The following is a 27,428-nucleotide window of genomic DNA, read 5'->3' as shown; positions in this document are numbered from 1 at the left end:
GCAGAAGTGTCTCTACTTTCAGTTCCCTCACTACTTGCCTTCTCTGATAATCTTCTTTGAGCTCTCCGTCATTAAAATCTTTTTCACAAGAGCTTCAGTTCTGGCTATGAAAAGCATTGACCTGGTTAACAGCTTCCGAGAGAGGTAGGCTCTCTTACGTTTCCCCCTCATCATGTAAAGCTTTTTGCACAGAAAGACCAAGATACATCTGAAACCAGGGTTACTGCTCTACAAGTCTTTTAACGCTGGCCACAGCCAGTTTTAAAGTACCTGACTACAGCCTGTTTTAATGCCAACACATGCTGATAAAGATAAACCTACTACAGCTGTAAATTCATAGGATACTGAAACACACCTGGGCCTTGTTCAAGCTCTGTTAATCCAACATCTCTCTCTCCTAATAGGAATTCCTTGATACATTTTCCCTCTCCACATTTTTGCTTCCCTTGCAGATGTATTAGTTTTTCATTTGTTTAGGGCATGAGCTGGAAACAAGACAAAAGGTATCATTAACAAACTGGTGTCAGTACTGCTGACAACCCTCCCTGTTTTAAGTCATTGTCACCAACTCACCAACTCAAATTTCGAACTTCCTATGCTCCTCTTTAAGGAGCAGGGAAAAAAAAAAGCAGTTAGATTTCAGTTCGTCTACACACATTTAGAAAAATAACAAAAGGGTGACTTTAAAAAGTACTGATAAATGCTCCCTCTAATTTTCCTCACTGTCCTTCCCTAAACATCTAACATACTTAGCAAGTCAGCTGTGAGTAGTTCTCCTCCCTCCTTCTCTTCAGAGAGAATTTCACAGTTTCAGAGCATGCAATCCATATATAAGCATAAAGCTAAATCTTGTAAACTGATCCAAGCCAACAGAAGAGACCTGCTAGACTTCATGGAAGGATGAATTCATCAGAAGGAGTCCCGGTTATTTAACTCTGGATCATCTTTTAAAGTTAGAAATTCTGTAGGGGGGGGTGTTATGGGGGTGGAGACATAATTAAGAATAAGAAACTCCTCAGAAGCACTAAAGGACAAAACTTTACAAAGTTGTTGTAACTTGTAAAGAAACAATACAAAGACATCAATTGCTACCCAGCATGTAAAACAACTAGGATATACTAGACCCATGACACTGGCAAGCTCTAGACTCATTAAGCTCTTTTGCAATTTATGTAATGCAACTATCAACAGGTAGGCACTATTTTTTTTGCTCATATTTAGTCTTTTGCTCATATTTGGAGTCTTTCAATTCAGCATTTAGGAGAAAAAAAATCTAAAGAGGTTTTCAACACTATTTGATTTCTTCCTACTTCAGAGGAGGTTCTCTTGAAAAGAAATATAATGTATATGGATTAATGTATATTAGGCCATACTGCTTATTAATAATAATATTCTTCTGTCAAATGTAAGTTTACTAAGGTAGGATTAGAAGCCAGCAGAGTTCATCAGTTTATTGTTGTTCATTTGGTGTTTTTTTTCTGCTTGCTTTTCCAGTTTCATCTCAAACTGGAGAGATGGGTATCAAACTGGTTTATGCATGGACTATTTTTCCACCCCAGTTAGCCAGAAACTTTATGCATGGATATGCCCTACTATGTGTGGACAGCCGGACACCTTGTTTCAACTGCAAAGAGAAAGTCACAGGGGAAGTTACACACACTGCAGAGAAGGCAGTTCAACATGTCTCCTGAGCCTCCTCAGAGGTAAGCGTATCAAAACTGCAAGCAAGTGCCAGCTAGATATCACACTTCCCCCTCTGTAAGACAGCTACTAAAGTAGTGTCCAAATAGATCAGTGTTATTAGGGCCCAGCTCTCCATCATGTGCAACTCCAGCTGGTGACTACCTCATACCTTTTTGGTCGGCAGGGTGAGGGGGCACATGTGGGTACTTGGAGTGCTTCTTGATATGGAAGTTCACGTTGTCCAGCTCCACGTTCAGGCTGATGGAGGCGGCTGAATCACTGTCCATTGTGGACTGGAAGCTGCTGACTGAAGTACGCTTGCTAGGGCTGGCGGAGTCTTTTAGTGTTGGGTAAGGGGGAAGATACATGGAGGAGACGGGTTCAAACGGGTATCATGAGGGTACCAGAGAGGAGAAAAATTGTCTTTAATACATAAAGACCAGTGTGAAATACTACAGGAATACAGTATTTTCATAGTTCTTACTTTATCTTGATCTGTGTATGCTGACATATTGGGTCAGCATTCTTCAGTGCATTACTATAGAGCCACAAATCAAGCAGAAGTCTGCTTGAGAAACAGAAGGCAGTTTACATGCTTCTCCTCCACTAGAAGTATGAAGCTTTTTCAGTTCCACTAAATACAAAAACACTGCATCCATCAGAAGAAACAGGAAGACTAGCTAGGTTATAGTTTGCTTAGATCCTTACAGCCCCATGCACACATACACACAAGTAAAGCAAGACATGGTTAAACTACTATGTCCTGAAGGACTGTGGATAACAGGGAAGAAGGCAGAACGAGAACGAGACTCAGCTGAAACTCACTGGCCAAGTTATCTTCTCCTTCATCAGCAATCTGCTCTGTGTCACTGTCATCAAACTTGATGTCTTTGAACCAGGATGGCTCAGAGTGCCCCTCTACAGAGTTCACGGAGTCACTGTCTGGAGAGGGGGTTTCCGAGAACTCTGTGCTCTAAGTAGGCAAGGAAGAAAAAAGGTGTTATAGTGCAGCTCTGCTGATTTCAGCATATTTATTAAGCAGCCTTAGAAAGCAGCCTGTTACAAATGCAGATCAGACATTTTTAAAATTAGAGGATACTCTTAAAATTAGAGGACTGAGACAGGTTAGTCATAAAATGATCCTTCAGCACAAAACGGGAACAGTTTTGAATGGGAAACAAGCAATTCCTTACACTTCCCACAGTGTTTAGTCTCTGCTTCCTTCCCACTTCCAGAGAAGTTGTGACTAAGTGGCACTAAAGGACAAGTTAATTCTACTACACATTTTCTGTCACCACACCCACCTAAGCAGTTCTGAATGTTCGGTATCCCCAACAGAAGTGGGTGATGATCATATCCTTTACCCAGAATCCAGCAGACTAAGCCTAAACCACTGGAGCGATTCTGTGACTGACCAGTCAGAGCAGCTCTAAGTTTCACTCACAAGTCAGGCTCTGTCTGGGGCTCCTGTGTCAGAACAACTGGCTATAGCACCAGATAACCCAGAGACTACCTAAGTAATTACCATCAGCCAGTCTGACGCCCCCAGTCACCTCAAGGTGAAATTCTTACTATCACTCCTTTGGCTACAGCAAGTGCAGCAAGCAACTGAGTCACCAACAGTTTCTCCTGACTCTTGTCTAAACCAGGAGAAATGGGATCACATAGCACCTTCAACCAATGAGAACAGGAATTGGCTTTAAAACTTGAGTAATATAATCCCCTTATAAATAGTTACAAACATATCCACAAGAATTTGCTAGTCAAGGGCAAGGTTTTACTAGCAAGCTGAGATAGTATGGTTAACCATCTGAGATTCCAGATGAAGCTCAGAGGAATCTCAACAGAAGACCATGTGATTATGGCCAAAAGCTGAAACACGCAATGAAAACAGGATGCTAATTGCTGCAAGCTTTCCGACTGCGGCTCACGGGGCAGCTGAACTATTCCTCGTTGTCAGAAGCTGCAGAACATGCAAGACTTATACCTAAATGCTTACGGGTAACAGAGGCTAGAGATATCCTGTTCAAGTAAAAAACAAAATAAAACAAGAAAACACTGCAATCCACTCAGGCCAGTGACTGCTTTTACCCCTCATCAAGTTTGACTGCAATGAAATATGGCAGGATAGCGTCTCTGATCACTGCTTCCCTGCTTTCCTCTCAGCTAGCCAGTCCTATTTGGTAGGCATGACAGAGACCTCCTCCCAGTCCTTCATTACGTGGCTAAGGTACTGAATTCCTTATTGCTGCCGTCACTGGAGATTGGAAGAAGGTTACCTTATGTCCAACACTGTATATCTAAAATACCCATTCTTTGAAAAGTTTTAAAGAAGCTCAGTACCAGTAATCGCACAGCAGACTGTAGACTATGCACATTACAGACAGCTGCCCTCTGCCATTCCAAGGCCTCTGGAAGATGTCCACCATGAGAGGCACTGGCCAAGATTGGAGACCTTTTTCTCCCCTTCAGGCGCTAAGTATAGCAACTCATCCTCCACAAAGGAAAGCCGCAAAGCTTTCTGGGCAAATGCAGCTTCCTCAGGCTTTAAACCAATAACAGAAAAGTCATGGACTCTAATTCTCTATACAGGAGAGCTTATTTAGAAAAAAACACAATGGCTGCTGAGAAAGGGATTGAAAAAGATTCTAGTCAGCAGCCAAACACAGCAAGGACCATAATATTCCTGCTCCCTCCCTCAAATCAGATTCGCCCTTTTACCTGTAATGGTCGGTACAAGGCATACTCATCTCGGAAGAGCTGATCATGATGACTGACACAATCTAGCCAGCGTCCGTCAACCAATGCTTGTCCTATTGCAATGGCTTGGACTCTGGAGGTATAAGAACAGGGACAGTTTTTTAAGTCTGGTTTTAAACGCATATGGTATAAGCATGGTACAAGAGGAAAAAAAAAAATCATTTGCTACACTGACTCCTGTATTCCACTGCCATATTTAACCAGACACTATTTAAAATGTTGTGGAGAGGCAGCAGAGTGTACTGTTCAAGTATGGAGTTAAATTAAGAGGTTCTCAGTGCTCTAAACTCAACTGAGGTGTCCATCAGACAAGATATTGGAGGAGTATAAACAGTATAGCTTTAGCTTGAGTTATAGATATTGATCTGCTGAGTGAGGACCCTGGCTAGACAAATATGAAAACCATCTTAGTTTTATCTCTCTTGCATAGTTAAATATAACTGATTCTTTATACTCATTTACAATACTGAGAGCTCACCAAAAATTTAGCTATCAAACTCTACTAGTGATTTTTGATCCCAAGGTCAGACTGTCCCCTTGAAATATTGGTGAACTCCACAGTTTGCTTTCTTCTGTATTGCACTCCAGGGATGAACAGATTAAAGTGGATTTTTCCCCACTTAGCAACAAGGAAACGCCTTTTGTGGAGCTGGGAGAACACACTTTCATTTTGACCTGTATGTTATGAAGTAGAGGCTTTTGTTAACAGGTATCCAAAATGTCCATTGCTTTGTGACTCTGCAATTGCTTTCCATTTACCAAAGGATAGCAGAGGTCTGGATTTTTTTATTTATTTATTTTTAAAGAGAGTTTTTATAATGTATTCATGGTTCTCTGCCCATTGAGTGATATTTAACCCATAAATCTGCTTCTCACATCAGCTTCTGAACCAGCCAGCACCCTGTTCCTTGTTTTATTTGGGCAACAGTGAATCAGAACCATACCTGCTTTGGTAGGCAGCAAAAAGGTAGGTCTGAATTTTGTTTCTTTCTCATTTTCCTGCAAAGGGATCTATCTCTGGAGTCTGAAGTACCTAACATTAACTGAAACTCACATCCTCCCGCCACAGAGTCAGAAGACGCCTGTCTTTCTAACGCAGCAGGGTTACCTTGTGGTTATGTGCCCATTTCTGATGAGCCAGTTGACCAGGTCTTTTCCCACGATGCAGTTGGGATGCGTCCGCAGCCAGTAGCGATGGTCTTGGAACTCCATCCCACTGTTGTGATGGCAGATCTTCTTCCACAGATCTTTCAACTGGACTGAGTCCTGGATAGGGAAATGTACAAGTCACTTACAAGTCTGACCTCAGCACTGGTTTCAAGAGCATCAGCCTTGGTCCTCAGATAAGCTTCTAGATCAAGAACCCTCTGGAAACAGGCATAAAATCTAAGCCATTCTGCTCAACCTATGCAAAGTTGTAAAACAGAAATGGCAGACAAACACGAGATCAGCTCCTTGCATCCTTTACACAAAAAAGAGAATAAGCAAGAAACAAGGTGGTTACACACAAGAATTAAGGGGGCTTGGTGTTTTAACACAGCAAGCTTTTCTACTACCTACAACATACGTATGCCCTCGCTGCTGCCTTCTTGCACCCTAGTCTCAAACTCAGGTGGTGTGTGCAAGGCCAAGAAAAACTCATCCTTTGGAAGAGGGTTTTTCTATACTTTCCGTGCTCATCCTAGGCTTTGTGAAGCACCCTAGTTCATTATCCAGCCTAGATAAAGCAAGTACTTGACACTGCAATGCACTCTGCCACGTTCACGTTCTGACATACCATTTGAGTACCCCCTTTTGTAGCATCCAATATGAAGTCTTTTTTAGCCACCACTAATTTTGGCCACTAAAGAGAAAAAAAAAAAGCTGTGTATCCTGCTCAACTTAACTAATCCCTTTTGAAGTTACAGATCTCTTCTCACCAACTGGAACACTTTAACCTGTGCCCTGACCTTATTTTCAGGCCTGTTAAGCATGTGTGCCAACTCTTGTTTAGGCTATGCTCCATCCAAACTGAACTGTCGGCTTTGCACCCAGACCCTTTTGCTTTCGCAAATGCACCCAGGTTTGGCACAGAACAACTGTTGCTGCTGAGTGGTAGCAACCTGGGATATAACCTGGGATTGTTTTGAGAGCAACAAAGCACTCCAAGGGATGGAGAAGTGCCACTGCAGCTCACTTTCTCAAATGCCTCACTCATTCTATTTTTGTGCAACAATAAAAAAGCTTTAATTAAATTTTAACTAATTCCAGCTTTCCAGTTAACTGCCAGACCCGTATCATTCTACCTTCCCAACGGTGCCACGAGATCTAAGAGTTTTGCTCCACTTTTGTTACCAGCTGCCTTTCTGCTTTTATTTCCAGCACCGGCTGTCCTGGGCATCATCTCAGAGCCAATGTCAGCAGCTCCACTGCCACACCAGGTTCTGTACCTCACCCATTTGATGCTATACATGTCACAGGACCATGAGATTTGATGCACGTGGCAATTCCACAGTTAGCTGCCTTGAATTTTACCCTTAACTCACAAAGGGAATTCAGAAAACTGGACAAACTGGCAGAACACAACAAATCCTTTCAACTCAAGGATTTTGACCTCTGTTTCATAGACGTATGTGCTTACTCCATGTGTGCACATCTTCCCCCTACCCGCTGTTTCATAAGCAAATTTCATTAGTTTTCTGAGTGCAGTGTGCTAACCTTTCAATTACCTCCTGATACAAATCAGCCCCACATGCTAAAAGCATTACACAAATAGTGGGAATTCACAGCAAATCCTACATTAACTAACACTACATCTTCTGTACGTACTTGAACAGAAGTGATACTACCAAGCCACTCCTCCCCCAGCTAAGAAAACACACAACAAAATTAAACAATGTGAAGCTGAAGTGAACTGGAACTTGATCATCTTGCTTCAACTTGCATTCATAGCATTTTAGATTTTGCTTTTTCTGCATTAACATGCATGTGGAACAGAGGGGTTGTAAAGACATGCCTTAAAAATGCTTCTGTCTCACATGGTTGTCCCTTTACAGAGCCGTGCAACCCAGGAGTAAAAAGTGTTTCAACTTACTCACATGCATTCTGCTGACATCAGACAAATGCCTGTGGCAGGGGGGTTGGAACTAGATGATCTTTAAGGTCCCTTCTGACCCAAGCCATTTAATGATTCATTCTGTGAAATACCTAACAAGTTTACTTCCCATTGTCGTTTAAAATTAGGAAGGTTATCTTGAATTTTTGAGTGTGAAAAAGCACTCCCCTCCCTTTTTCTCCGTCTTCTTTTGCCCCATTTGTTGGAAACTTTTTTCTTCCCCACCAAAGGGAAACACCATTTTCTACTTAACATTGTAAAATAACTGCCACCTACAACACTCCCATCAAAAGGGAGGAGATCATAGAATTACTTAGAACACTTTGTTACACATTGATTTTTCTTTGAACAAGTATGTTACAACAACCTTCTAAAAAACATTTACATTCATTCTGCAAACAAGGGGAGGGGCCAAGTTTTGTTTTGGTCCAATAAGCTTCAACAGCTTTAAATCATTCATCAGGGTGTAACATTCTGAAACAACCATTTAAAATTCCCCTTTATGCAGGCTACGAAGGGAAAAATCTGAACGTGGAGATATACAGAATCAGATCACTTGGTTTCAACAGCAATTGTGGCAAGCTGAATCCACACAGAGCTAATGGTATACCAACTCCACACACTAACACACTTCCCAAGACTAAAACCCTACACATCTTTATGCAAACACCACATAAAACTAAGATTTGCTTCAGAAAGACAGAAAAGCCCAAAGCAGTATCAATATTCTCCACCCCTGCACCACCTGGAGGAGAGGTCCAGGTAACAATACTCAGAAAAGGCTCTTTAAAGGCAGCAAGATTCTCCCACTGCATGATACAAGGAAGCCAAATGTTATTTCCTTCACAGAGCAAGACAAACAGAAGCATGAAAAGTACCAAAAGGATTTTGCGCTCATCCTCGCTGGTCTCTGCCTTCATATGTGTGCGACTGGCTTGGGGGCTGACGGATGTCTCGTAGGTAGGCACCATCGGTGAACCCGACCGATCCAGCGACAAGTTAGTGATGCTGGCTGACCTGGAGTACGAGAGAGAAGGATTGAAGTGTGAGTGTTCATTGTGAGTTGCTTCATGGGAGCAGGCAGTGATCTTACAGCGTGCTCAGAAGGAGCTTAACTCCTTGACACTGTTCTCCCTCCTCAGTACAGACATCGCTTAAAGCTCCCCTTTTTCCCTCCCAGTCAAAGGAGAAGAACAGATCCCTAGGAAGCAAGTGTATATTGCTCTGGAACATCCAAGTTAAATAAAAACTCTTGTAAAGCACTTCACAGAAAACAGACAAAGCTAAGTTTAGGCACAGCAATTCATACATGCCCGCATTTGAATAGAGTGGGAAAGGAATGGGGTGCTGGATAATCAGAAGGTCCAGCTGTTTGGAGGCAAGGCAGATGCCAGAAAGGGCAGCCAACACCAGGATCCCTGTCACAGGGCACAGAGATTCTCCCTCCCCTTGAACCATTCAAAATTCCTTCCCCTCACATCTCTGAAATACATGACTGACAGTTTGCAGTGGTCAGAAGTTTGTTAGACTGTCTGCTGGACCTGGAGCCCTGTCCAGCTGGCAGTTTTCCTTGTACTGTGATACAGAGCATTCACCTGATCTCAAGCCCAACTGTTAGGAAATTTGGGCTATGCACTCCAATGCAAACATACCATTTTGCAATAATCACTGCAAAGCTACAAACGCACATACAAACTCCAAATAACCTCTGCTCCAATATCCCATGGCTAGATTAAGCCTCTGAATAACAAGAGTGCAAGTTCTTATCATACAGCAGCTGCAAACATGCAGCATAAGCTAGTAATGCTAACAGTGCTATAAGGAGTGCACATGGAGAACATTTCTGCATACAGCAACAGGGAAGATCAAAATTTCAATGCTGAACTGACCCAAGAGGCTTGCAGCAGTCTCAGTGGTGAGAACTGTTGCCAGCCCATAGTCTTTGGAATGAAACTCAGCCAATTAGCAAGCTCTGCTTAACAGATACTCTGACTGTTTCCAAGAATTCTCAATGGATAATATGGCCAAGCCCAAGCATGAAATACAAAAGCTGAATTAGGGTGGCATTGCTACGGCAAGGTAGTATGCAATCAAAGTACAATAGTCTCAAAACGGCTACTTTTTCCTCATCTTTTTTTTTTTTTGAGCAGGAATACTAGGCTGATAAAGAGTTTTACTTGGTTCCTTTTTAGTTATGTATGCAGAATCAAAAGGAAACTACGTTGGCATTACACATCCTTATACACTTAGGGGTAATAAGCAAAATTTTTCTGTCCTAGGCATTCAAGTCAGGCTAAAACTCTGCCTGTCTTCTACCATTCAGATGTTCTGAAGTTGAACAGAATTAGAACTGATAAATCAGTCTGGCAGAGTAATGCAGCTGAACAGAAAGTCTTCTTATGTGGAACATGAGAATGACTTTAAAGCCCCTCATTAAGTATTCCTCCCACTTATTTCACAAGAGCTACTTTAACTGTGTCACCTATCTGTAAGCAGCAGGGATTTTTAATTTACATAAAAGGGTATTAAGCAAAGGCTAGAACAGTCACACTTCATTTCATATCTGTGTGCTTATCAACACCAATTATATCCAGGACTCAAATGTATTTAGTGGATATTATATACTACAGTGAGATCATGAATAGGCACAGAGTTAAATGTTAATTTGAACAAGTAGTCTGGGCCTGCCAGGGCCATCTTAGAATCATCCTATTACTGTAGCATGTAGGAACAAACATGCTTTTAAACTAGACAATGTCAATTCACACAAGAAGCAGAAGAGCACCCTCAAGGTCTCGTGTACATAAGTGGTCTTTCCTTACCATTACATACGAATTCAGGGAGTCCCGTTTTAGATACAAAACAGCATGCTCAGTAAAAATAAGACCCAAAATACAGGCTTTATAGTGAAGAGTGTGCTAGGAGTGCATCCAGAACAGGAAATGCACAGATATGATTAGTATACCTATTTCTAGCTGGAGACTTCCCTGCATCCTCCTGAACAGACCCAAGGCGTGCAGACAACGTGGTAGTTGAAGAGTCTGGGTGAATCAAACTGTAAGGGAAAAAAAAAAAAAAGAATATGTTACAGAAGTTTGAAAGACTTGTCACATGCAGCAGTATCAGAACAGCTGGAATTAAAATACAGTTCCTTATAATGCTACCTCATATTCACACCCATTATAGCTAAATCAACGAGATAAGAAGGAAATCTTTCCCTGTACGTTGGCCAATGAAATCAGGGGGACAGCATTTAAGTCTCCTTTCTGACTCAAGTCCTGAACTCTTCAACCCTCTTATACTAACCTGCTTTTCTGCACTCTTCCCTTATATCCATTTCTTACAGATTCACCCTTTTATTACATGCTACTGTTCTGTGCTTTGGAGGTAGAGGCATTGCCTCCATCTCCAACACCTCATCTTTGCAATACAAGCAATGCTATCTGTAGCTATTGCTAAACAGCTTTTATTAAGATACAGAAAAGCTTCTGTAATTAACCTTATCCTTATCACCTTTGCCCTCTTCCTTCCACCCCAGGAAGGAGGAGATCGGCTGTACAGAGACCTACAACATAAATTCCTACTGGTAAAACTAGGAGATACAAGTCACTACACTCCCGCTGATAACAGCTGTGCTGGCTGTGCTCTGTGTAGCAGACATGTTACCAGCATAATAAGTGGTATTCATCAGAAAATGTAAACAATACGACTTTGCCTGAGTAGCTTAGCTGTACTTGCCCACTTACTCTACTCCTTGGCTGTTACAGGACACGGCCCTTCAAGTTAGTTAAAGCAGGCAGCTGTGCCACTATGCTACAACAGTTCAAAGATCAGAGCAGCATCAGACAAGTAAACACAGCAGCACTCTCCTAAATGCCTTTCTCGCTGCTTTGTATCACAGAATGGGAGTAGAGGCAAAAGCCTCATCTTATATACGTTTTGGGAAGAGACTTAACCTCCAAGTTTTCTTTTGAAGCAAACTACTTCACATAAAGAAACCACATATAGGAAGGTTTGCTTTCATAGAGTATCAAGTTCCCACTTTCTACTGCGCTGCAGTTTAAGTTTGATGTCCTGAATTTAAACCTCTGAAGATCAATTAGGAATTTACCAAATGCAGTATTAAAAAAGCACGGCAGCCCATTGTGAAGTTTTTCATTTTAACAGCAACAAGCACTGAAGAAACGTTGAATCCCCTTAAGCAATAACAAACTACCTAATTTTAGTCTTTGTCCCTCTCACAGACAAAAACAGCTCATGTTTAGTCAGGGTCTCCCAGCAAGACTAAGCATCCTAAAAGAGCAACAGTTATCGGCCTTCCAAGAACAGGCACTATTTCCCTCCAGTGCTATAAACTGCCCATAATAAAGACAAATACTTTCTGTACATGCCCATGACTAGCATCTGTTGTATTGACATGACACAGATACTACTAAACAGATCAGAAGACGGAAGTTATGATACCTCCTATTACTCTGTATCTGAAAGAGCATTCTGAACACACACAATATTCCCCAATTCAAAATGTGGTAGTATTTATGCCAAGCACTTCAATATACTGTTTTGGATGACTATGACATTAAACTAAAGGTACTTTCCTTTATTTAGGCCTTATGCTGATTATTTCATTGCTTCCATATAGGAGCACCATACTCCGAAGAGCAATATGCAAAGCAGGAGTCAGCACATTTTCTGAAGATGGTTCCTGCTGAGATTTTTCCTTTCATACTATCAGAACCACTAGAAGAGCTCTCCTGAAAGAGGCATATATCACTAATATTGCACCCCAGTCCAGAGCCCTCAGAAAGGCTCTGATTCAAAGCTTCTTCAGTAGTTTCACACTTGACTGTTCTTCTGTTTTTAGGGAAATGAGCACAAACACCATATTTGATTATTTCTTCCTCCCCCACATATTAAAAGAACATTGTACTTCTACTCGAGCAGTATGCAAGTTAGTTCCTGAGGACCTTGACTTTATTTACTTATCTTCCAAAAATAAAAACTCCCTAATTCAAGAGGGATAGAAAGAAACATATTTTGAAAGGAGATCCGAGAACCCTTATAGCTGTCCCTTCAGCTGACACAGATGGCGTCTGCCACCATTTCTCTTATTTACACAGGGAGCATCTCTTACATTCTCTTGCCCAATCACAAACCTGACAAGTAACTTATCAGTGTTACACTGACTTCTCTCAATACAGTGGTGGTTAGAAGCAATTAAAAAAAAAAAAAACCACACCCATACACCAATACTGAAGCTAGAAGCCTCTGCTTTGTCACTGGTATAGAACCGATGCTTCAGTAAGTTAAATGAAAAACTGAAAATAATTTAAAACTCCGCTAGAAATGTTTCCACATTTCAACTTGATGAGAATATTAAAAGCAAGCACAAGACTAAAATCTTTTTACAAGACAAATGTTTCTAAGCTTACCAAATATAAACCACCAGCTTTTGTCTCAGCAGGTGACAGCCTGAAAATATAGTTAAGATTCTAGAGCTTAACATGAAGCCATTCACCTTACCTTTGCCAGGTTAGATCCTCCTCCAGAAAGATGTTGCGGCTAGCTTTACGGCTCCCAACCGGTGTACGAGGCTCACCAGGATCCAGCACTGACACAGAACACGCAGAATCTGACAGAGCATTTAAGTCTTCTCCAATGGAGTTGCTATCTGTGGAGTGTGCATAGCTTAAGGCTATTTTGCGGCAGTAAGTACAGGCTCGGAGATCCCCTATGAAAAGAGGAACCAGACAGTATAAGTGAACAGGAACAAAGAGTGCTCTGTTCCTACAGGATCAGAGGTGTGCAGTGGTGGGGAAAAAAATGATTTCCTGCTTCAGAACCTCTTTGCATATTTAAGTCCAGTTCTCATATTCCCTTAAAGAGCAAAACCCGGATAACTATACACTACGGGATTTTCTCTGAGTCAAATGATGGATAACACATGATACAACAGCCAGTCAGATATAACATACCAGCCAGTGTTTGGAGGTAAGGACTTCCTTCAGGAGATGTCTCACATTTGGTTTTGGAAAGTTTCCCTCACCCTCAACTAGAGCACACGGCCCATTATGTTTTAAAATTACTATTATTAAGCATAGCTGTTACTTGGGCACACTTTTTGCAGCAAACATCCTTGTTACACAGTGGCCTTATTTGTTTTGTCATCATGAACAGTGTTGATACAAACAAACAGACATGGCAAAACCCACCAATGCACATGGACAAAACTGTAGAATTAGGCCCTGTCATTCCTTATGCTTATTTCTAAGACTGCTAGAGACCCGTACAGCATCTCTAGCAGATGTTAGAATCTAAAATGCAGTAGTCCAAACAGAGTTTAGCACATGGACAATGTTCTACTTCTTAGAGAATAAACCCTACCTGTGTAGCCCATGAATTTTCCAGGGATTTCTTGATTGCAGCATCGACTACAGAAGATCTGTCCGCAAAGTCGACAGTGGTGCCTCCGCCGGAAGGTGGTGAATTTCTCACTGCAGTCATAGCATTCTTTGCACTGGCTGTCAGGCATCCAATACTGCTTCAAGTCACTGTCCTACAAGGGAAGGCAGAAGAGGAAATTCATTTGTGAATAAAAAAAGCATGTTTAGGCTGATGATTGCTTTGTAGACTGTGCACATAAAATGACAATATCACTTATTCACGTCCATTTGTGCATGCACACACTCTCAGTTATAAACACATACATGCACAGAAAGAATTCTTCATGGGGTTTTATAAGAAGCCAGAAAGCTACAGCAGTTCTTAGCTGTGAGACTAATACGTCTAATAAGCCTTTGCTTTCTTGATCCAGCATGAGAGGCAAATCAGGAGAGGAAAAGCGAAACAAACGAGCAAAAAAATATCAAGAACTGTAGATAAAGGTCAAGAAGCAGCAAACATATGAAGTATTAATTGTTCTTCTTTCACATTTGCCCCGGTACAACAGGCCCTCAACCAGAACATTTTAAAATCAGAAGAAGTTCAGTTTTCCAGGGGTAAATTAAGCTATCAGCAATTTTCAATGCAAAGGTAATTCCAATAGCTAACACTAGGATGTACTTTGAAACAACTATGGACAAATGTAAAAAGTTTTATTACATGGTCAAACTCTTCAGAACAGTAAACAGTTGTAAAACCTTTGTCCCAGACTGATGTAGGTTCAAAACTCCAGGTTAACTGCTACGTGAAGACACCTGTAGCATACACATTGAGCAGTTAACATCATATACTGGTTCTACAGCATTGCTGCAGCCACAGGAAGTTTTGTCTCATTTTTAAGGCTCGAAAACAAAGAGGCGAAACCTCCATTTGTTACTGTAGCTATAAAAAAAGAACAGGACAAATCTCTCAGTTAAAATTCTGAGCACAGCAGATACAATCACCATGGATGGAGGCAACTGCTAACGGTCACATGACAGCTCTGACTGTGAATCATTCTTTGCTAGAGCTCAGTTCTGGTAATTAGCCTTTCCAGAGGAACTGAATATGTGTGAATTTTCTGAGGAAGAGAAAACACTGCATGAATTTTCTCAAAACAAACCAAGAGTAAGCACAGAGAAGCTTATCTGTGCTCCAATTTTCACATAAGGGAAAAAAGGCATACCCTGAACTGGGGTTTATTTTTGGATATTCACAAAGTGAGGTTTGACATGACCTCAAAATTTGTCTAGCAGCTAAAGCATCTGTGATTAACACAACAATTTCTTGCTGTTCATTCAAGACAACTCACATAGAAAGGGTCCAAAACTGTTAAAGCAGGAAAAGATGCGAAGAAAAGCTTTGCCAAGGAACTGCTGCAAAGCTACAGGGGATCCCGATTAACAGTTTTTGCTGTGGCTCTGCAGGATGAGCCAAGTCTCTGTTTCTGCCACATGGACAGAGTGGCTATTCCAAGCAGCAGCGCATAGCTTTTGGAGCCTCTGCCCACCATCCCTCCCACGCTGACTCTGCCACACTTGCACATGGCTGGGTGTTTAGAAACTCAGCCATTGCTGGTTTCTCCATATTTAGAGAGAAGTAAGGAGGCAGGAAACTAGAGACACCTTCCAGCTCTCTGCTTCACTCTAGCTGGAACCAACATTCATGACAGGAACAGCCTTCAAGGAAGGATTCGGAAAAAGAGATCTGGCCCCGGTTAGCAGTAAAGGTTGCTTTGAACAGCACCTTTCAGGATCTGACACACGCTTTCTACAATAGTAAAGTGGTCTCCTGTAGAACTAAACCAACTCCACAGTAAAAGAAACTGTTGCCTGAAGTGACTCAAGCAAGACATGGCTGCAGGCAGAGGCAGCGAGGCATTACCATTTGTACAGATGTCAGCATGCTGACAACAGACCGCTTCCAGAGACAGATCTAAACTTACTCATTTACTGCTGCATCTTGCCTGTTTGAGCACTAATTTCTCCAATAGCCTCAAAGATATCTGAATCTCCAAGGCCTTCAGAAGCTGACACAATGAAAAATTAGTCGGAGCCACACTCACCGTACTGCTCACTACAATGAAAGGCTTGAGTTTTGCCCTCAAAAATATCACTCTGACAAAACAAAGTTATTTTTACAAGCAGAATGGGACTGAAAGTTAAGTGAGTTTACTCAAAGTCTACCTATAAAAGATATCAAGCCAGAAGCCTTTTTCCAGTTTAAACAATTTGATTAAATGTACTTTCATAGAATAATGGAATGGCTTGGGTTGGAAGGGACCTTAAAAGCTAGTTACAAAACCCCCTACCATGGGCAGGGATGCCACCCACTAGACCAAGTTGCCCAGGGCCCCATCGAACCTGGCCTTCCAGGGATGTGGCATCCACAGCTTCCCTGGACAACCTGTTCCAGTGCCTCACCATCCTCTGAGTAAATAATTTCTTCTTAACATCTAATCTAAATCTCTTCTCTTTTAGTTTAAAACCATTCCCCCTTGCCCTGTTCATTAACTGCCCAAGCAAAAAGTTGCTCTCCATCTTTTTTTTATAAGCCCCCTTTACTTTTGCTTCCTCACATCTTGTTCCCAGACACAGCTATTTATATCATGACTTATAAATAGTTGTGGCTTCTTTTCTCAGCTAGGTCCTCCTTTTAAAGGCATCATCCAAAAGAGAAGAGGCAGGCAAAAGCAGCAAGTCAGTAGCAACCACCAAACCCTTAGCCATTTGAATCAAATCAGTTAATAGGACAAAATTTTCAAGCAAATATTGCTGAATATCTATTACCACAGTAAGTAGCTTTAATTCACTCCCAGAATTCTCATTACCACTTGTGACTGTCAATGTGTTTCACTTCCCCCCCATTTCTTTCCTTCAAGGAAGAAAACAGTCAGGAAATACAAGACAAGGTAATACAGAAATGGGAAGGAATGTAAAATGAGAACATCTGGTCCAGGTTCAGAAAACTGAACAACTGGGAGATTTCTGATTCTGACATGTCAGAAGTCAGCATCAACTTAAATTTGTTTCCCCTGGGCTCACACAGTGAGTTTTGAATTTATTCACTCATTCTTCATACGTCTAAATAAAAAATCTGCGTGATGTATCCAAAAACAAAGCTCAAGGAAGCCCAGTAAACAGTTCAGTTTCTAGATACCTCGGCCTACAAGCCCTCCTAAAAGAAGTACCTGGCTCTTCCCCTCCATGATTTCTTTGAGGCGCTTTAAGACAGTGCTGAGACTTCTTAACTGAACTGCTGTTCGAGGATCATGACTTCCAAGAGGTGGTTCCACTTTCCTTCGAGTGTCTGGAAAGGAAGGGATAATAATAATATTTCTTCCATGACATATCCATATTTACATGACAATACGAAAGCCCATTAGAGAGAAAAATGTTCATATATATATATATATGCACATTACAAAGTTACAGTGTGTATTACTATTTCTTGCCCTACATTCCTCTTCCCCAAAAGGAGCTTCTAATGCCAGATAGCTTACTTTGACATTTAAAATCCTATTCTCTGTTTACAAGAACTGATTTAAATTCTCAGAATAAAAACATCTTTTAAAGAAGAAAAGTGAGATTCAGCCTATAGGAATCTATAGGAATAGAAACTATAGAATATAGTTTCTATTTTTATAGAAACTATAGGAATCTTGTAATCATTTAGAAAGCACTGAAGGCATTTTAAAATGCCTTCTAGGATATTAATACTCAAAAAATAACTGTATTAATTTCTACATTCATTCTAGGACTGGTGTAAGTCAATGCCTTAACCTGAACATACTTATACATGACTACAGCAAGTCTAAGGACTCCATACTCAGTTTCTATTACAAAACAATAACTCAGAATAAAATTTATCCAGAAGGTTAGGCATTTTTTTTAAAAAAAATTAAAAAAAAAAAAGTTGAGCTGTCGAGAATTTGTACAGGTATTCTTATTTAACTATACCAAAGAGAATATTGAATAAGAAGGTAACAGATAATTTCTATCCTACAAAATTCTTGATTGTAACTAGTACAGCAATGATTCAAAGCAAAAATGGTCCTTCTCTCCGGAACGATCTGCAGACAGGGCTGTATTTACTTTAACATTTAAACATTTTCAGAGTCACTTTTCTACATCAACAACTTTTCTGAACAGTTTAAACTTTCTTACCAGCTTCGCTGCTCTCCATCTGACTAGCATTTCATTTTGATTTCCCGAGTTCAGGAAGAACAGACATGGCGGCTTTTTGTTTACTGCTTTAGAGACCACTGATGTCAGCGAGAACGCTGGCAGCAGCAGCGCTAGCAGAAGGGTGTTAACTGTTGCAGTGCAGCAAGAAGCAGGCTGCGCCTCTGTGGGCAGGAGATCAAAACCCTTAGAGTAATGTGATTAAAACTGTGGGATTCCGTGCCTCCTTTTCAGGTTCTTAGTAGGTATTTTTAGTTAATCAACCCACGTGCACATAGTGACCTCTGTGCAACAAAGAATACACAGAGGATTTTAAAGTGACCCTAGAGTGCTTAAATCCAGTTTTGTGGCTAGCCACTTGGGATTTATTGAAAAAAAAAAAAAATATATATATATATATATATATATATATACACACACTTTCTGACAGGACCAAGTTGACTATTTTAGGGTGATTAAAGTGACTTTAATATTTTAAGAAAACATAAATAATACCGTAGAAATCTTTGGCTCCTCCTTACTTCTATCAAAAGGTCTATGCTGCACTTACTTCCTGGACTTTCCTGCTGTAACTTTTCAAGAGTATCTTCTTCCAAGGAATGTTGCTTCCAATTCAGGAAATTATTCTCAGGAAATTATTGGAAGAAGCTATAGTCCCTGCAGTACAGGACACACTCTGTCTAAAACACCATTCTTACAAAAGGATTCACCTCCATCAGGCTTAGGTTAGCTCTTGCTCCTGATTCAAACTCCATTACTGTAAGCACCACAGTCACTTTCTTAGTTAATGCATACATGATTTACTGTTACAGTACTGAAAGCATAAATATCTGTATTTGCTTATTTCATCATTAAATCTGCAAAAATCACCTTCGCTTTCACAAACATTAAAGTCTTTTCAGGACAACCAGCTTATGCAGCAATCATGTTTTCTATTCATTTCTTTCTCATCTACACATTCACTGAACACAACCTCTATATATTGAGAGGAACCCCACCTGTATTTCCAATTTGGCTTATTTCTAAGCTGTTTGTCCTCCATAAGCTAAAAATTAACTCCTACAGATCCAAAGAAAATCCTCACATTTCAGCAGTAAGCCTCATCCTTCCTGTATGTATTCAAAGCAGCTGATCTTTGGGAAAACCAACAAACATGGTTTGTCTGAAACACTACATGTTTTTCTCCTCATCTGAACTGTGATCAGTTCTGGGAACCAGGAATACCATCCCAGCTATTCATTTTAAGGTGAATGACAAGTTAAAAATACTACAATAACTCCTTTGTTGCAGCCTAACTGGTAATTTCAGTTTACAGGAAGCTGACCATACACTACCTGCAGATGTAGAACAGACAGCTTCACAGTTTCAACACTAAACAATCAACCCTGCCAGGGATGCCGCAGTTTTGCTAGTACAACCCAAACTGCTTTCTAGTTATCCATTGCCAAAGTACATAATTGCACATTCAAGTGCACTCTGACAGTTCAAACATTGTATGTCAGTGACTCGAGGAAGATGTGAAATACCTCATTTCCCAAGGCCTTTTCCAACGGAAAAGACGCTGTAGTCACGTTCTTTATGCTTCCCAATAGCCACCACAGGCTTTCCTCAGGTCTTTTCCCCACCTCATGTGTTCACTGGCCTTTCCTTACTGCTGCTAAGCCCCTTTCCCATTCCCTATTATTGCCAGTCTGCTACAATCTTGTAGCACCAACAGCATTATCCTGCAAGACGGGGGGGACAAGCTAGAATTGCTTTTACTAACAATTCCCCCATCTCCTTTAAGTCAGCATTTCTAGTTCTTCTTAAAATGGACTGGAAGCTGTGACATCATCTCAGTACCAGACTACCTTGGTTCAGTTCAGCACTTTGAAAGCACCCAGCTGGCAGCACACAGAGGTGGCACACACATACACTGCAGTACAGCCAGCTGGGCAGGCTGCCTCTGTAGAAGCAGTTCCAGCTCTCCAGCACCCTACTGCTGTAAGTAAGGACGCAACAGATTACCCTAGAGGGAGGCCACAAGCCAGTGCAGAGTTTCAGTACTGGTTCTTCTGCCACAAATCCCAGAAAACATCTCTGACCTAACCCAGTATCCAGCAACTTCTCCTATTTTTGCAAAAGCCACGAAGATGCTATTATAATGCTTTGGTGTAAGCCGTCACAAGGAAGCACACAACTGAAATCCTACTGATTTGATGCTAGACACTTTCCTACAAAAGCCACCATCCCTTCTTGTTCTGCACATGTAGTTGTCAGAAAGCACGGTCCCCGAGGAACAGAAGTATCTGCTGCACAGACAGTGCTGGCTGATGGAGAGACGAGGATAGGAGTCAGCTTCTTCAGGAGCAATTGCATTCCACCTTTGTTTAGAGGCACCAGCAGCCTTGCTCAGTCTTTTATTTATTCATTTCAGTTTGCTTAAACTTGGCATGTTATTTAAACTCAAGGAGGCTAGGGAGACCTTTGTGAAGGACTTAAACTTTTTCCTGCCTACACTTGCCCATGTCATTAGGAAGAAACACCTCTTACAAGTAATGGCCAGGCCTAGAACACTTGGAGACTGACAGATAGGAGGTTGCAAGAAAACTCAGCTAGATCAGACACCTCACTGTCACTGAACTGACTGAGTGAGTCAACCTACACATCTAGGTGTTTGTTTATGTACATCACATCACTTACTTCAATACTTTGGTATCTGAGCAAAGAAAAATACTTGTGATGGGAGCTATAAATATGTTTGTGATTCTTTATTGAAAATAATCTCTAAGATTATTTGTGCAACCCAGCACCAGCTGCAATGGCAGAAGCAAAATTCTCTTCTGTTCCATATTCACAAATCCTCAACGGTCTGTTTATTCAGCACCTCTTAAGACAAAAGAAAGCAGGAAAAATGATTTTCTAAAGCTTGATTCAACAAAAAGGCTGATTTTGGGAGAGGGAAGATGAAAGGCCTTTTCCCTCTTCAAATACAGCAAGAAGGACCTGAAAAGCCCCCCTGAAACCTCCCCACCCACCCTGTAGACTTTTACTTGAATTACACAGCTCATCTTTGTTAAGAGTACCAAATGAGGACCACAACTACTCTTTCAGTTCCCCCCTACCCCTCAAAGTGTGTGTGTGGGGAGAAGAAAATATGATGGGGGAAAAAAAAAACCCTCACGGATTGAGATAAGGAAAATTTAATTACAGGGGGAAAAAAAAAAGAGGAGAAAAAAAACACAAGCAAAGGCCACACGGAAGCAAAGAGAGAAAACAACTACTCTCTACTTCCCATCCACAAGCAATGTTCAGCCACATTGTGGGAAGCAGGGCCTCAATACACGCAGCGGTTGTTAGTGAGGACAGATGTTTTCATAACAAGAGCTCACATTCACACACACACACACACCCCTCTCCTTCCCCTTTCCCACCTCTTATTGCTGAGCGTTACACCATGTGATACAGAATATTGCTTTGGTCAGTTCAGGTCAGCTGCCCTGGTGATGTCCCCTCCCCAGCTCTTGGCCACCCTAAGCCTGCTGGCTCTTGGGGGGGACTGGAGGGAGTCTTGGTGCTGTGCCAGCACTGCTCAGCAATAGACAAACTTTGGTGCAGTATCAAGGCTGTTCTAGCTAGAAGGGCAGAGCACAACACTATACGGGCTGCGGTGGGGACAGAAAGTTAACTCCATGCCAGCCAGACCCAGTGCACCAAGGTTAGTAGCACATTTGGGAGAAGGTACTCAACCATGAGTCAGGCCACTCAGCACCCAATATCACAGAAATCTCTTCAAAAAGTCAGCAAGTTTTACTTGGTCTAGCTTTACTTCTTGCCAGGTTGATTCGCCTTCATGTTTTTCTAAGCATACTTTCATCTAAACCCAAGGACAGGCATGGAGGTCCTGAAAAGGAGTTGGAATAATGCAGCAAGTTTTGTTGCAGCACACATTTGACTAAATCTCAGTTCCCTGACTGCCTACTGCCAATGAATGTCAAACATGAAGATTATTCCTGCCTTCTATGTACCAAATGACCTACCTTGCCTCAAGGTTTCTAACCGACAATCCAGAGATAACACTTAAGTGATCTACAAGAGGTGACTAAGAATGAAATAAGGTAAATTGGCAAATCAGTCAAGAGCACACAGCCGTACTTGCGGTGCTTGAGAAAAAGCCTAAGAAAGGAAAAAAAAACACCAAACAAGCCGACTTATTTGGTTTGTTGTGACAGGTATAACTGAATAGCACAAACGGCACTGAAGGGGTAAGAGGAAGATGATAAACATATCCGATGAGACAGAATGCAAATAACTTAAAAAGATGAAAATGCAAGTCGTCTACACTAGACATGGTTACCAGGACTAGATGCTTTTCTGAAAAACCCCCACAAATTAACAATATTTAATATCAGATTTGTTTGCATTGAGTACCACCGTCTTGGAAATACTGTCTGGCACAGGATCTTTACCCAGCTTAGCAGTTTGCTCAAGACTACCTTAAACTGCTAACAACGAGCAAGCAGATCTCAACAGGAACCCCTGCAATCTACTAACAAGCTCTTCCAGCCTTTCATAAAGCCATCACACAGTTGCATTTCTGAGATCACATTTGATTCCCATTCCACCTACAAGAAATACAGTAAAGCATGTGGCAATAGTCCCCAGGTTATAAATAAAAAGATTCAGACGAGTACCTATTCAATTCCCCTCATAACAGCTACAAGAAAAAAATGCACTTAAAGCTTCCTTGAAGACGCCAACATCAACCCCATTCAGTGTGAGCTCTGAAGTTGTAGTCTGCTTGTAGCTGTTAAGAAACTGAAGTCTCTCAAGACAACACAGATTTTCACAAACAAGGTTCAAGTAGCTTTAAGATGTTGAACATGTTTTGGCAGCCTCTTTTGTTTCAGTGCTTTGCAATTGAAACAGCAGAGCCACCAACAACAAACGGTGTCTTGCTGGAACACTGAGAAATGTGGAGGGACTATGCTTCTGAGGTTAAAGTGCAAGCTCACCAACAAGTTCTGCTATCAATCTACATAATGAACCCTTTGTTACCTCCTTTCACCTCACTCGAAAGCATCCCAGACTGGCTGGTACAATATTCCCTTGTAGCATAAAGAGTTGAAATTACCCAGCGTTGTAGAAGATCTTCTTTGCAGCTCACCAGATAGTTGTTTTTTGTAAGGAACTGGTGACCTCAGAGACTGAGCCCTGGTGGGATGCTGAGGACTGGACCAGCCACCACTCAGCGCCTGTGGATCAGCCTGTGCTGCCTCTGCTCTCTCTGCTGAGGATGAAAGCCTGCCATCATCTGGAGGTGACAAAAAGAACAAGAAATCAATGGTTCATATGTGACAGAAAAAAACAGTATCAACAGTATCACATGCAAAACCCTCATGAACAGCTCATTTGGATCATTATTATACATCACAAAGGACATGAATTTTTAGTCTGAAAAGTGCCATAAAAATGTGGAAATAGGCCAGTATGTAGAACTTGTCTGTCAAGGCTCAAGCTATTGCAAAAATATCCCTAATGTGAAAAGTGATTAAAAAAACTGGCAAACGTGAATTATTCTTGATATATGGAATAGTTACCTTTTATTATCAGCTTCTGCCCTCAGAGGAGATTTTCAGTTATGTTAGAAGCCGGTACTGTGGTCACATTACAGTTACTGCAGCCTTTAATAAACCACCCTTCTCTGTCAGAGGATCAAGTATAGACAGGTTCTCATTGATTCCAGCAACATGCCCTTTTTGTGTGCTGTTTCAAAGCTGTTTTTCCATACTTTCAAAACAATATTTTGCTGACTCCAGCTACATTTACCAGAAACAAACAAGTGAAGCCAATGCTGACTAAGTTCACGTTATTTTCAATAAATTAATCGGGACAAGTGAATTCTACTGTACAAACTAACAGCAGTCATAAGAAGTAATTAGTCTTAACGGATCACTTTGCTTATGAAAAAAAATTAATCTTGGCCCTTTTTTCCCAGCCCAAACGTTTCAGAAGTATGCTTGACAGAGCTGGAAAATGAACACATTAAACAAAAGCAGGTGACCAGGCTGCCATCTCCAGCAAAGATACTTGCAGCTTTTGTATGATGCACCATGCTGCATTCATTCACCACCCTATGCAAGATTCTTCTAAGAAGCAAAAAGCAAGAACTCAGAGTTCTTTAAGAGCTTGCTTACTGAAAACATACGTGTTTCCTGACACATGCAACACAAAGGCCAACATCAAATAGTACTTTTTAAATATAAAAAACTTTCATAACACTATACGGGAACACTTAAGCCATGCAAATTAAGAACAGACTTCGTATAAACACGCTGCTTTATTGTAACTCTGCTGTCTGACACCCAAATAAAGGTACAAGACACACAGGAAAGTGAGGAGTGGATTAAGTCTGGAATAAGAACTTGCTTTGAAAGAGCAGGCAGATATTTCGCTCATATAGCCTGACAGAGGGTTACTCCTGCTTTTAGCCCTGAAAGTTTCATAAAGACAAGGGACATCCAAACACCCAGATAAGAAACTATATATATTACTGTCTGCAGACTAGCTTGTCTCCGACCTTCACTGGCAGCCAACAAGTACTAACTGCAAGATGCTGGCTGTTTTCTCCCATGGCACAGCTCTACTATGTCAACCAAGAGCAAGATGCAAAAGACTGGCTCACCATCTGATTGGCCAGCAGTCTGACATTATACTCCTATGTTCAGAGGTGATTTTACAAGTTTATGTAGCAGCAGAGGCCACTGATAAAATCGACAGGACGCAAAATCCACATATACACGTTCCCCCAAGCACTTACCCTTGCTGAAGCGAAAGAGATTTACAAAAGAGCTGTAGGCCGATTTAAAAGGAGGCTCATCCTGGTCAGGAGTCAGGGGTTTGAAGTGAGTGAGATGAGATGGACTGCTAGGAGAACGAGGTAGATCACCGGCAGAATCCAGTGTCGGAGACCGTTTGTCATCTGCTGCCATTTCACGTGCCCTGGAAAGAGTTCAGCAACATGCATTATACACAGGGTGGTGAAGCAGAACATTTTCAGTCAGCTGAAGTGGAGGTGTCCCATTAGATGCTGAGGGAGGTGTTCACCCCACCTACCGCAAACATCTGCTATTAGCACAGGTCAGAGGGCCAAACTTAGGAGCCCAAGTCCCCTGTCTGGTCAGTGGCAAGATAGCAGCATCTTCAGAGATAGCAATTCAGAGCTGCTAGAGCAACATCCAGAGCAACCAGACTAAGAAAGTAAACAGCCACTAGGCTGTCTGACAGCATGCTCTGGTTGATGCTCTATGGGAACTGACTTGCTTGAAGTTTTCAAATGGAGGCGCCGCATGCAATGTACTACATCTAAAGAGAAAAGCTATCAATTCTGCGACCTCCATAGCCCTTGTAACAAGAAAATTGGAACACCTCAGCAAGCACGCGACATACTGGCTATTTGGCCAGGTTAACTTCAGAATGAGAAATAAATGAAATGCAAATGAAAGCAGGACTGAAAGACTAAGTTTGTTTGGTGGCACACTGCTTCCTTTCCCTCTGTGGTACAATGACCCTGTGCAAGTCACCAGGGCAGCAACCCAACCTGTGGTCTCTTGTCATACGTAACACCTCCCATCTTCCTTGTTTTCTAAAGTAGCTACATCAAGGGAAGGAGGAGAGGAATAAAAAGCTGTCTATATCAGGGGAAGTCATACTTCTTGATCCCATCTGCTGTGTATCAAAGCCTTCATATGGCCAAGAGTCATACCTTCCCACACTCTGTATTATTTAACCTTAATACACACCTGATTTCTTCCACTCCACCTCACAAAGCCCACAGTCTATCCCCACAAGCTAAGGCGCTTACTACCTTCATCTTTGTTCAAGCAAGACTTGATGAAACATTTGACAGAGCTGGAACACAGGTAGCTGACTGAGCACACAAGTGACGGCTGACACCCTTCATCCACGCCAAGGATCAAAGCTCTCTAAGTCCGCTTCCTGCTTTGCAGCTGATACACGCTCCTTCATGAGAGAAGGTTTCAAGTTTCCCCTGCTGCTCCCTAGATCATACGTGTATTTTGCTGGCTAGAATGCTTTCTGCCAAGCTCTAAGAACCCACACGAAAAATCTTCGCAGTCCAGAGGAAATCCACGTGGCTACCAGGTGGCAGTGGAACTGCTCCCCAGCTGCTGCAGCTCATGGGGCAGTGCCTGACCACTCCTACAAGCAGCACACAAAGGCACACATCTTGAGTCTGTAAGGCTCTGCAGGACCTACTTAGTGCTCTGTACAGTAAGCACCTCTAGATCAGTTTCTCCCAATATTCACAAAACCATAAGGAAAAAAAAATAGACATCACGAACAAAGTTTTAAGAGAATTTTTGGTCATACTTTATATAAGTTTGTGTTATGGTCTGGAAGGCTTCCACATCTTTCTTCCCTGCAAGCCATAGTATATTTAACTATTGTGCATTCCTACGAAGCTATTCAAACAACAGATAATTGAACATGCGTGGACACCAGACCTCACAGGAAATGCCTTCAGGTAAATCTGGAATCGTTTCTCCAATGCTTAAGGCAACTGTGCACTTGCTTCCTAAATGCTGGAGGCAGGACAGGCCCACGCTCCCCACACCGCCGCCTGCAAAGCACCCTCACGAGATAAACAGCAGCTTTCCAGGACGCCAAATTCCCCTCTCCGTGACCGGCTTGGGCCTGGCGGGACGCGACAAGAAGGAAGCCCGGGGACCCGCACGCCCGCGGCCGCCGCGCCGCAGCCCCGAGGAGCAGCAGGACGCAGCCGCTGCTCCTGCGGGGGCGGCGCTCGCCCCGCGGGGCCGGGCACGGCTCCCCAGGGCAAAGCGGCCGCGCGGGCCTCGGCAGCGTTTAAAGCCCCCGGGGCCGATCGCCTGCCGCCTGCGGGCCGGGCCGGGCCGTGCCGAGGCCGGCTGTCCCTCCCGCCCCTAGCAGCCCGCCGCCAGCCCTGCGCAATCGCCGCCGATAGCGGCCGAGGCAGCGCCAATCGGCCCCAACCCTTCCGCCTCCGGCCGGGTACCTGCGGAACGGGGCTGCCGAGACCCCCCGGCCGGCCCCGCAGGCAGGGGGCAGCGCTCCAGCACCCCCCGGGCCTCCGTGCCGCCTCCGCCCCCGGCTGCCCGGAGGCTGGGCAGGGCCCGTCCCGGCGGGCAGGGCGCGGTGCGGGCAGGCGCTGCCCGGCAGCGGGGCGCACAGCCCGGGCTGGCCGGGCAGGGGGCGGCCGGTTCCGGGCTCGGGGCCGTGTCCGTGTCCGGCGGCCTCAGGCCCCGCCC

At 42.5% G+C, this 27,428-nt stretch overlaps 1 protein-coding gene across 4 annotated transcripts in view; it reads right to left on the bottom strand.

Moving 5' to 3' along the window:
• Nucleotides 1–27,390, bottom strand: part of PIKFYVE (phosphoinositide kinase, FYVE-type zinc finger containing) — a 62,671-nt gene extending 35,281 nt beyond the window's left edge. For 2 of the 4 annotated variants that reach the window (XR_005821278.1, XM_040562134.1), the window contains exons 1-12: nucleotides 27,176–27,390; nucleotides 24,941–25,122; nucleotides 23,255–23,434; nucleotides 17,148–17,266; nucleotides 13,922–14,093; nucleotides 13,061–13,268; nucleotides 10,503–10,592; nucleotides 8,416–8,554; nucleotides 5,552–5,709; nucleotides 4,405–4,516; nucleotides 2,509–2,656; nucleotides 1,853–2,020 (exon numbers count right to left, since the gene is read on the bottom strand). Coding sequence is in view for 3 of the 4 variants with exons in the window: in XM_040562134.1 (XP_040418068.1) it covers nucleotides 1,853–2,020; nucleotides 2,509–2,656; nucleotides 4,405–4,516; nucleotides 5,552–5,709; nucleotides 8,416–8,554; nucleotides 10,503–10,592; nucleotides 13,061–13,268; nucleotides 13,922–14,093; nucleotides 17,148–17,266; nucleotides 23,255–23,434; nucleotides 24,941–25,112 (1,666 nt within the window). In the remaining variant the exon portion in view is untranslated. Of the gene's footprint in view, nucleotides 1–1,852; nucleotides 2,021–2,508; nucleotides 2,657–4,404; nucleotides 4,517–5,551; nucleotides 5,710–8,415; nucleotides 8,555–10,502; nucleotides 10,593–13,060; nucleotides 13,269–13,921; nucleotides 14,094–17,147; nucleotides 17,267–18,123; nucleotides 18,229–23,254; nucleotides 23,435–24,940; nucleotides 25,123–27,175 lie in introns of those variants that run through there. The other 2 variants (XM_040562135.1, XM_040562136.1) reach the window with 2 other exon arrangements.
• Nucleotides 27,391–27,428: the final 38 nt, after the last annotated feature.

Source organism: Cygnus olor, chromosome 6, assembly GCF_009769625.2.
Source record: "Cygnus olor isolate bCygOlo1 chromosome 6, bCygOlo1.pri.v2, whole genome shotgun sequence".
In the NCBI taxonomy this organism is placed as follows: domain Eukaryota; kingdom Metazoa; phylum Chordata; class Aves; order Anseriformes; family Anatidae; genus Cygnus; species Cygnus olor.
The sequence above is the reverse complement of the archived record's forward strand: the minus strand, read 5'-3'. Positions and strand labels throughout refer to the sequence as shown.